The 11,728-nt window shown below is 36.9% G+C and overlaps 1 protein-coding gene and 1 pseudogene across 10 annotated transcripts in view; both read left to right on the plus strand.

Moving 5' to 3' along the window:
- The window catches only part of LOC141393585 (uncharacterized), a 74,535-nt gene extending 71,990 nt beyond the window's left edge, over positions 1–2,545 (plus strand). For 4 of the 10 annotated variants that reach the window (XM_073966744.1, XM_073966746.1, XM_073966745.1 and 1 more), the window contains exons 10-13: positions 1,415–1,574; positions 1,634–1,749; positions 1,811–1,919; positions 2,107–2,545. In XM_073966744.1, coding sequence (XP_073822845.1) covers positions 1,415–1,430 — 16 coding nt within the window. In that variant the 3' untranslated portion in view covers positions 1,431–1,574; positions 1,634–1,749; positions 1,811–1,919; positions 2,107–2,545. The remainder of the gene's footprint in view (positions 1–1,414; positions 1,575–1,633; positions 1,750–1,810; positions 1,920–2,106) is intronic. The other 6 variants (XM_073966752.1, XM_073966751.1, XM_073966753.1 and 3 more) reach the window with 2 other exon arrangements.
- A 397-nt stretch (positions 2,546–2,942) lies between these two features.
- LOC141395345 (adipokinetic hormone/corazonin-related peptide receptor variant I-like) lies at positions 2,943–11,450 on the plus strand (annotated as a pseudogene).
- The last annotated feature ends 278 nt before the right edge of the window (positions 11,451–11,728 follow it).

Consider the following 11,728-nt stretch of genomic DNA (forward strand, 5'->3'; position numbering starts at 1 on the left):
GGGGTTTAAAACCATTATTTCGATGAGGCACATTTTGCCCGTATGAAAGTTTATATACCCTCGTTAGCATAAATGCTGAGGTTATAAAAACAATCACCTTATTAATTAACCTCTTAAGACAATATTTGTATACGTTTTTTAGCTTGACTGAATTGAAAATATATTGATCTCATATATACACGTACTTATACATAAATATATGCTTCATATGCATATGGTAAAACCATTTATTTTCATACATATTTTGAATTATTGCCTTGATTTATGAATTTTGAATTATTGCCTTGTTTTATGAATTGTTAATTGTTTTGTTGCACTTAAAATGTTATTTTTTAAACTTATGCTTATTAAATAAAGCGATAATTTGAACTGAAATAAATGTTTATTAATTTGCCGATTTTTTTCCGATTTTGAAAATTTTTTGCCGATTTTGGCACCCGAAAAGTGCCGATTTTCTACCAAACTTATCTGGCATCCCTGACTCTGACAGACAATCATTTAAACTCTTTAACTGGAGAGATTTTTAAAACCCAAAATATAAAAATGAGGAGCATTTTTCTCAGAAAACTGTAGAGTTCACCCATTAGGATGCCTTAGGTTGATAGGGCATGATTTGTTTGTATTGAATTTAAATTTCTGAGGGAAGTATTGAACATAATTTCATGAAATTTTCAGAAAATGTTCAGGAATGTCTCATGGCCGGGAAATGATATATATTTTTCTTGATGAATTTCGGGGCATATTGTTTTATAATCGCTATAATTGCTAAACGTATGAATGCATCTGCTTGCAAATTAATTTTCGAGACAACGGTCGTTGCGCCCCCGATCTTTCTTGGTGCCTGAAGTCCCGACCACGGCCACTTTTAAGTGTGTTATATCTTGAATTCTAACGAACCGAGTTTCATGAAATTTTGTGGAATGTGCCGTGGTACATGTAGGCATGAATTTCGGAGGTGGCGTGGTATCTCAACTATTTAGAAAAACAATACATTTACACATTTTCTTTAAATGGTGAAGTTCACCTCCCTTCAACCATGAAAAAATAATCTTTACCATTTTTAATTATATCGCTTTAGGATAAAGATGGGGGCCACGCACGATAATAAATCCTTAACAATATCAATGGGCAAAAAATCCAAGAACATCCGTAAGGGAAATAAAGGTTACATACAAAATCTGTTGATAAATTTAAAATCCTCAATGAATAGCTCGGTTTGACAAAGGACCCGAAGAAATGAGGTAGAAAATACCTATCTTTGAAATGTAAAGCATAAAGTCCGTAAAAAGTAGGCATTACAACTCAATACGATGGGCCAGTAATGCGGACCCGGGTCTGCTAGTATGTCAATATTTAAAATATCGAACTATTTTTTACGAAGCCACCCACATTCATGCAACTTTCTTCTTTACAGGCCCAATGTGTATTGACTCTAAGATTCCGCCATACTATCGTTGTGTCCCGTGCGCCCATTCATATCAATGAATGGCAATTGTACACGCCCTGTGATATATTGCCAATCTAAGTCTAGGCTTCCGTTTTGAACCATGTCCATTGGGCTATGAAGGTTATTGGTCAGTGATCTTTAAGATCAACAAATATTTTCAAATTTTAATATATTGTCTGCTTCCAGGTTACATTGCTAAATATTGGACAAATACCTTTCAACGTCAAACCTGTGTGGATATTAGTGAAAGCCAAAGTGTTGTGGCTAGGTGTTGAGAGAATTCCGTGTGTGTTAATACCATTGTAAGTCTTGTATTTAGTTTTTTAGAATATCTTTCGATTGAAGATTGTTAATTTTCCGCAGGGTTCCTATCAATGCAACTGCCGTGAAGGATTTACACACAATGGCACCTATAGTACACCAGTCCAGTGATTAGCATTGTTGATCAATTGGTTGCGGATGGTGATGGAAAGTAAGTATGTGAAAAAAGATTACTGTATTTTCCCGTTTTGATATAACCTTATCCACGTTATTTAAAAAAACGTAGATACTTCATTCATGCCACAATCTTTTGTTGAGAATCGATAGTAAAAATATGGACTTAATCAAAAATTCCAAAATCAGAATCGGTTCTAAATGTCAATATTCCTTTCTTATAGGGGCGATGCTTGTGATGATGACATGGATGGTGATGACATACCAAATGTCCGCGACAATTGTCCCTGGGCCAAAAATCGAAATCATGTGGATCCTCTCTTAATTGTTAAATCCCTTCCTATCATTCTTAAAGCTAACGATTGGCAGTGGATCTTGGTGCATTTGATGTTTCCAGTTTTACCACTTTTTTATTTTACCCACCTAAATAAATCTTTCATTATAAAAATTTATATATGTAAATCCAATCAGATGATTCTGAATCACCTAAGAGTGAAGTTTTTAATATCGTTAATTTAATTGATATATAAGTCTAAGAATACTTTACATGTTTGAAACCAATTTAATTGAATTTCAATATACAACTTATTGTTAACGTTTCCTATTTTTAAGTCAATTATGTAAAATAAAATGAATGAAATGAATTTCAAAAGTAAAATAAAACTAATTTTTGTAATTATTTGTTAGACCCAGTCTACTCTAGAATGATTTCATTGAAAAAAAAAAAACGGGAAATTAGGCCTTCTTAGATCGAGTTTCCAACTATTGCAACTTCATGCCATTACTCTACTATGGAGCTCGATCTAGGGGCGCATAATATCATGAAAATTTTCAATGAAATCACTCTAGTGTGGGCCGGAACTTAAGAAATGTTTGAGGATTTTTTTTTTTGGGGAATTTCAATAACATCCGGGCGTTTTTAGGGAAATTTTGTTGAGAATTTGGAGAAAAGAAAATACTGGCAAACCAAATTGACATCTGAAAGAGAGAAGAAAAAATAGGAGTGTTGTCAATACTTGAAAAGTGTGACAATACTTGAAAAGTGTGACAAAATAACGCAATGACATTTTATGGGAGGGATATTAATGGCGGAAATTATAAACGTGTTAAGAAAAGGTAAGTAATTTTAATGTTTTATAAAGGATCGGAATTAAATAGAATTTTAATCATTCGAGCTTATTGAAGACGCAAGTTTGTGAAACGTCATCAACGAAGAGAACAACATTAACAAATCTTAAAGGGAATTCATAGTGAAATTAAACAAAGAAAGCATACTAAATTATTAACAAAATTACATGCTATTAAGGCCGTTCCAGTAGTGGCATGTTATTTTATCCATTCCGATTCTGGGGTACACGAAAAGATGTGCCTTTCATAATAGTTTTTTGCCCACCTGCGATTACCACCCGCTAAGCAACAGAACATTAGAGTTTAAATAATTAACTTAAAATAAACCAAACAATCTTGTGGAAATTTAATTAAATTAAATTTTTAAAACTTTGACAATCTGCAAACAAAAAATAATTTACAAGCAAAAACATAAATTCCAAATCAAAGCAACTAACAAATAGTGTTATCAGACGCCTTTTGAATTTTTTTTTTGGAAATTTGATAGTTTTTAGCCTAAACGTACTCGGGACAGTTTGACATATGACCATGTGTTGTGTTGTTTACAGTGACTTGACAAAATCACTTTGTAAAAAAAGGGAAAAAGTGTCAGTCGGCTTTGCCTACAGAGTTATACCCTCATCTAGAGTTGGACAATCTCGTTCAATTGAACGATACGGATCACTGTCCTCGTTCAAAGACGAATGAATAACATAATAAAAATCAACGTGTGAAATAAAGTATACGCAGTTTTGTCAAAGAAATTACCGGTGTCCATTGAACGAGATAGTGATCCGGATCGTTCAATTGAAGATGATTGCCCAACTCTACCCTCATCTTGTTTGAATTGAAACACATTTTTCTTCCAAAAAATGTATGTAGTTAGAGGCATTTCAGAATTTTCGGTGTATGAACTTGCAAAAATATGGATTTGGCTGGTGCGTGGCTGGTGGTGAAATTCGAGGTGGTTCTTGCTGGCCGTAGGTGTTGTTTAAAGTTTTCGAATTATTTTCTCAAGAAGTATGGACTTGCCACACGAAAACCTTGAACCATCGTAATAGGGGCCATCAGTGCAACCTGTTGCAAGAAAAATCAAAACGATTCGGAAAAAAGTTCTAAACTGCACTTTTCCGAAATTTTGTGTGGGAGGTACCCGCAGGAGTTGACATATACAGTTCATATTCTCGTAGAAATATGACGATGTGCAAAATATGGAGCAAATCGGTTACTGCCTCCGAGAATTATCGTGCGCACCATTTTTAAGAAAAGTTTTTAAATTCTGTGAACCCAAAAGAGTGGGCCGATATAGCCCATCTTAGAACATAATTAAAGTTTGCGCAAATATTACCACTGCCAAATTTTAAACAGATTCGGTTTATCCGCTCGAGAATTATCGTGCGCTCCATCAAAATACACATGGTGCCATAGCGGGTTTTTATAGCTTTCGGACCATAGCGGGTTTTTATAGCTTTCGGGCCATTTTCTCAGGAAGTATGAACATTACCATCGTAATGGCGGGAGCGAATATAAATTGTTACAACAGAAATCAAAACGATTCGGAAGGAGGTCCTAAACTGCACTTTTTGAAATTTTGTGTGGGAGGTACCCTAAGGAGTGGGCCGATATAGTCCATATTCGAACTTGATCTATGTCTGGTAGAAATATTATGATAGACGAAATCGGTTGTGCCTTCGAGAGTTATCGTGCACATAGCTTTTGCGAAACATGTATAACATGTATATAGGCCTAATAATGATTAATTTTTGTATACCCTCCACCATAGTATGGCGGCTAAATTAAGTTTGTTTTTCTATTTGTAACACATTGAACTAATCATTTGCGACCATAAAAAAGTGGTCCGAGTGTTTTTTTGCCATAGGCAGGTCAAGTTCAAAGATGGCAATATCGGATGGGCTATATCTTGATCAGAATTTTATACTGATCAAGAATATATATATATATATATATATATATAAATATATAGTATAGTCTCGATAATCCGGCCACTCGTTAATCCGGACAACGCGGTAGTCCGGAGTCCGGACACTAAAAATATTTACACTTTAGACTCGGTAATCCGGACATACGGCAATTTTTTACCTCAATAATCTGGACACTGTTTCATTTTCTTCTACATTGAGTTATTTCTGCTATTCATTTTATTGTTTGAAGTGGTAAATTGGTAAACATCCCATACGGGACAAGGGAGACTTCTCTCATATCAATGAGTGCACCCCGATGCATATTAGCTCAATGATAAGGGGCCTACTGTTTATTGTCGAGTCCGAACGGCGTGTCCTAAGACACCACTTGTAGAGAAGTTTTATTATTATCTCAATGAGAAGGGACCTACTTTTTATAGAAGAGTCCCAGCAGCGAGTCTTACGACACCACTTGTAGATAAATTGCAAGTTTTCTGAGAAAATTTCGCCAGCATCACATTCAGCAGTATTTTTGCCACCATTGAAAATGTGATGTTTTCTCACCAGGAAATTGAACCCAGGCATAAAATCTTAACACACGGTATATTTAATGTTAAATAAAATGTTTATATTTATTAAATGTAGCATTATTTATAGTTTAAACACAAAATTGAGTGTTTTTCGTAACTACCCGGTAATCCGGACAATTCGATAATCCGGACACCGCCAAAACATGTGGTGTCCGGATTATCGATATTATACTGTATATATATGGGCAATATTATTGAAAATTTAACATCGTTGAAGCCAAGGTTTACCCGTTTATAACTCGCGAATAGTGGTTGTATATTGTACAATTTACATGCTTTCGGATAAAATGAAATGTTTTTAGACTTGGCAAAAAATATTGGCCTTCAAAGTTGATTTGCGTGGAAGCTGTGGCTATATTTATGTTAAAAAATGGGTAAAAATGGGTTGAAGCCAACGTGTCTTTTTTTGTTTTCTCTCGATTTGTGATTAAACCACACTTTTCACGATTTTCCCGTTAAAGTAAAAGTAGAAGGCAACTAAATAAGGATCATCTCACTAGTGTATAACTTCTCAAAATTTGATCTGCGTCTACCATTAAATGATGCTGACATTTTGAAGCCAGATTTTAAGTGTTTTTTGAAATTTTCTTATAATTTCGTTCCGCAAACAGGTTTTTCAAAAAATCATATATAGGAATGAAGAACTCACGATTCTGATTTATTTGATATATGTGTCGTGAATGTAGCCTACACAGCTTCAGAGAAATCTGTATCCAAATACGAAAATTTTGTGCGAACAAATTTCTAAAAATCATATATTTCGGGTCTAATTTGTACAATTGGCATTCGATTTACTCGTGCATGATTGCAAATTTTGGATTTTTACGTTGCGGATCTAATAAATCATTATTCGTTAAAATCCATCTACTAAAACGCGAGATAGGAGAAATTCCAAGGTAGGAAAATCACCTAATATTGTTTTTGAAAATATCGCGCATTTTATCGCGTATTCTGTCGGCCGCTTGCACTACTATGAAAAAACTAGTGCAGCATCTTCCTTTTTGCGGAAACAGAGATTTAAAAACTTCACTGATAAGGGAACTACATTCATTTTATCCCAAAAATAGTGTGTGATGCTACATCCACGGTTCTTGACTGATTGCCTTGAAATAGGTATATATAGATGCAGATTTTCATGGTGACACTAAAACCGGATGCGGAACGAAATTGTATGAACTTTGTGCAAATTAGCGATGTTTTATAGGTTTTTTAATGCTAAGATGCAGCCGATGCTACATCTTAGCGTCCAAATTATATTTCGAAAAATATATACAAATTAAAAGATAAGGTCTTGCTGTACATGAAAATCACATGCGGACAAAACGATTTTCATAATTACGCGATTTACACATATTTTAATAATGCATATAAGTTAAAGCGGTTTATTTGAATTCTATTTCCGTTTAAGAAGTCTAATGATTTATTTCAACAACCCGATAACTTTCCTCAATGGGAAACCTTCTATGTGAATGTAGATAAAGCAAAATCCGCCAATTTCCTTGGGAGTTTCAAAAAAAATAAAAGAAGTACTCCTATAGAATTTTTCCAATATTTTCGACTCTAGAATGCATGTGAAAACCATTATTCCAAACCAAAATTAGTTTTTTGTAACACAAATATGTGCTTATTTTGGCTATAATATCCTAACTACTATCCCGATGATTATAAGTTTGGTCTCATTTGATTCCCCGTTAAGTCTTTCTTTAAAACTGTTACTTTTTTGTAATATTTGACGGGTAAATGCACCTATATTTTCAAAAAATTCGGATTACATTTAACATTTTGTCGATTTTTTGTAAATTCCGCGAATGCTGAGTAACATTTTACAAATATTATGCAATCTACTTAATGACGTCACTTCGTGATAACTTTTTAGTGACAATTGTGCTCAATAAAATAATTAGCGTTTTTATAATAATTTTTTCTTAAAAGCAAAAGTAAAACCGCGATAACATTTGTCCGCAACAACCAAAAATTTGCTCGCGAGCGGATTTATACTGGGGAATTTTTTCTTAACCTATGTACCAAAAATCGTTAATGTAGCGCGAAAAGAAAAAATTCAATTTTTTGGAAATGGAATATGAAATAATTGGCAGTTTTGCCCATATATATTCTTGATCAGTATAAAATTCTAACACGTTCCGTCTGTTGTAATCACTCTAGCGTTCGCAATAATTGAGCTAGAGCGCTATATTTTTGCACCCGAGTGTATTTTTGCCATAGGCAGGTCAAGTTCGAAGTTGGGCTATATCGGACCACTTTTTGGTATAGCCCCCTTTATAACGGTACCTCCCGATTTTCGGTATTTTGGGGATTTTAGCTAAATTTTTTAACCAAACTACCTGTAATTTCACGTTTGGGGTTCCCAGTGGTCACAAATTATCTCCACTAAACACCGTCAATATAGGTCCATGTTTTGGTATAGCCCACATATAATGGTACCTCCCGATTTTCGGTATTTTGAAGATTTTTTGACCAAACTACGTGAAATTTGACAGTTGAGGTTCCTAGTAATCACAAAACATCTCCACTTAAAACTGTCAACATATGTCCATGTTTTGGTGTAGCCTCCATATAACGGTACCTCTCTATTTTTGGTATTTTGTGGATTTTATCTACATTTTATGACCGAACTACCTATAATTTCATCTTTGGGGTTCCCAGTAATCACAAAGTATATCCACTAAAAACCGTCATTTTGATAATTATAACACAACAACACAATACTGGCTACCACTAAATACTCTGCATATAGAACAACAAGACAATACCAGCTACCACCCAATACACTGCAGACATACTGCACAGCCATTCAATAGGCAGCAGTCGCTACATTACATCTGTTTACATGTTCTGTTTAACATGCAACCCGACGGAGAATTCAATTCCAGGGTAATTTCGTAGTTACAATTTTAACGCACCCTGCGAATAATTCTCATTCACTCTGTACTCCAGGCCACTAAAGTATTTCAGATTTAATTGAGAAAGGGGGGGGGGGCTTACTACTGCAGGGAGTTTGCTACACGGGCTGGAACAAACGGTTGCTCTAAGTCCGCCAACTTACACCTGGTGTAACAGTGTTGGAAATTATTTTTGGAAGCTACCACATTAAGTTGTGGTGGTTGATACATTTCACAGGTCCTTCGGGTCATCTGTTCAACAGGGAATTCATGCCAGCTGTTCCACAGGGCCTTCGGGTCATCTGTTCCACAGGGCATTCGTGCCAGCTGTTACACAGGTCCTTCGGGTCATCTGTTTCACAGTGCATTCGTGCCGGCTGTTCCACAGGGCCTTCGGGTCATCTGTTCCACAGGGCATTCGTGCCAGCTGTTCCACAGGGCATTTGTGTCGGCTGTTCCACAGGGCCTTCGGGTCATCTGTTCCACAGGGCATTCGTGCCACCTGTTCCACAGGGCATTCGTGCCAGCTGTTCCACAGGGCCTTCGGGTCATCTGTTCCACAGGGCATTCGTGCCAGGTGTTCCACAGGGCCTTCGGGTCAGCTGTTTCGTACTTAGCACACAGTAGCGTACAGTAGACACTAGATCGTAGCCTAGACTAACACCCGAACATCGACAGCCGAACTCCGAACACCTCGTGGTCCCAAACATTTGCAGCCGAACCCTGAATACATCGTGGGCCCGAACATCAACAGCAGAACTCCGAATACATCGTGGTCCCTAACATCTGCAGCCGAACTCCGAATACATCGTGGTCCCGAACATCTGCAGCCGAACTCCGAATACATCGTGGTCCCGAACATCTGCAGCCGAACCCCGAGTACATCGTGGTCCCGAACATCTGCAGCCGAACCCTGAATACATCGGGGTCTCGAACATCTACAAACAGCCATTCCGATTAACTACGAGTATTGTCAACTTACCTGATTCCCGATCATATACGAACCGACAGTTTCCGATTAATCACCAGCGAACCATAGCATCTAGCAGAGGGCACGCCACGAAGTCCCCAACTGCCAAAACTTCCGCAGTAACGCCGAAGCGGCCATAATCAACCCCAACGAATCCAACCCATATACATTAAATGTAGTTATCGCATTTAATCACGAGTAGATTGTAAACTAGTTTTAATCAATAAAGATCTGAATTAAACCCCCAGGAAAGGGAGAATACTAGTCTTCTCATTTCGTAAGGTTTAGGAGGTCCTTATGGAGAACCTGGACGCGACTGAGCTTACCCCAGCCGACGACAAAACCTCGTTACAAGGTCCATGTTTTTGTATAGTCCCCGTTGTCGGTATTTTGAAGATTTTAGCTACAAATTTCGACCGAACTATTTGTAAGTCGACATTTGAGGTTCCCAGTGGACACACAACATCTCCACCAAAAACTATCAGCATAGGTCCAAGTTTTTGTAGTTTGGTGGAGGCTATAAAAACTGGAGGGTATAAAACTCGGGCCGGCCGAACTTAACACGTTTTTACTTGTTTTAAACTGAGGTTATCTCCGCCGTTACCAGGAGTGGCTTTAGGACCCATAAACTTTAAGTAAGAAAAACGATTAAACGTCTCATTTATACAATTGTGTGAGTGTTAAATGTTTTTTTACATTAGGAGAAGTAGTTAACTGATGGTAAGTGGGGTGGAGTCGTGCTAATCTGGTTGGTATCGAGTTTCTGGTAATCGGCTTCTACTGGATCTGATTGGTTGTTTAAAAGTAATCAAGTTGTGATGTTTAGAGAGTCCACAGTGCTTGGCTTGAGGACGATCGGGCTGCGTCAGCGGTTTAACGATCTGTCTTCTTCCGCACTGAATGAAGACGGGCATCGGGTCGTATCGGCTCGTTAACATTCGGCTGCTTTATCGTGTTTATCTGGATGATGATTTGATTGGAAATTATTTCAGAATATAGTTTGAAGTTTTACTTTAGTATCACTTCCTGTTAAGTATAGACAATAGTCTTGCATGTAATAATAAGGTAGGGCTTGTATCTAATACAATGTGTATCCAGGTGTCACGTTACTTTTAATAACGTGTAGAATTCAAAAAGGAGTTCTACTAATTGATTTTCCTCTTCTGTTTTCACAGACTGCATTGCATTTCTATGTTATTATCATGTGAAGTTTTAGGTTAATTTAAATTTTAATTTTTTAAATAAATTTTAAATTTTTTAAAAATTTTAAATAAATGTTCAAAAAATAACAACATTATGTTCAACTTTCACGATCTCCATCACCCAATTACTTAATTACATCGATTGACATTTTACTTGTTAACTCTCCCTCTCACATGTTACTCAAAATCATCATCTGTTTTGCCGTACCGTTAAAGTATTCTTTTTGTTATCTCAGCCATTGGCGATTCAACGGTGTTTTATCTGCTGACCAAACGACGTTTGCGTGGTCCATCGCGTATCGACATCATGCTGATGCATTTGGCATTAGTGACGTTTTTGCTGTGATGCCATTGGAAATCGCTTGGGCCTATACGGTGCAATGGAAATCAGCCGCTTTACATGTGTCGCCTTATGAGTTTCTTTCGAGTGTTTGGCCTGTATTTGTTGGGTATCGTCTTGGTATGCATATCAATTTAGATTTAGAGCATGAGGGGGTTATCTCTTTATCCTTGGTAGTAGAGCAGATAATGTTGTTCTTGTTTGAAGTTTTAAAGTTTATTTGTGATGTCGTTTTGTTGTCATGTTTTGTTAGATATTATGCCATACTGAAACCTTTGAAACTCTCCACCAATCGTGGTCCCATTATGTTGGTCATTGCCTGGTGTGGTTCTGTAGTGGGTAGCCTATCTGAAGTAAGTATGATGATGATGACGTTCAATTTGCATGTCTTTAAGACGTCCATCTTTCGTTTGCAAAAACAACAGTGAAGCATGCGGTTTTGTGTTCGCTTTACAGGCATATTTGTTCCACTTGGAGGAGTATCCCAACGTTAGCGTCTATTTCCAGTGTGTGCCGTTTTACTCATTTCACCAGTGAATTCACATTATGTACCAAATTGCCACTATGTGTGCCATGTAGGCCTGTCCGCAGACCATCTTTATCTACTGATATGGTTCCATATATTTGGAGATCTAACGCAGGACCAAGCGTATAGTTTAAGGCATTGGTAAGAAGCAAACGTAGCTACACACAAGTGGTGAGCTAAATATGCGTGTAAGGTGCCAAGTGATTTACATGAAGTCTATCCCAAAACGTCGGCTGCTGTGTTCCGCCGTTCCGTTTACAAGAATAACATTTCATTTTTATTTTTGTCT

The sequence above is a fragment of the Musca autumnalis genome, unplaced genomic scaffold, assembly GCF_047663935.1.
Source record: "Musca autumnalis isolate F117 unplaced genomic scaffold, ASM4766393v1 scaffold_2, whole genome shotgun sequence".
NCBI classification, from domain to species: Eukaryota; Metazoa; Arthropoda; class Insecta; order Diptera; family Muscidae; genus Musca; species Musca autumnalis.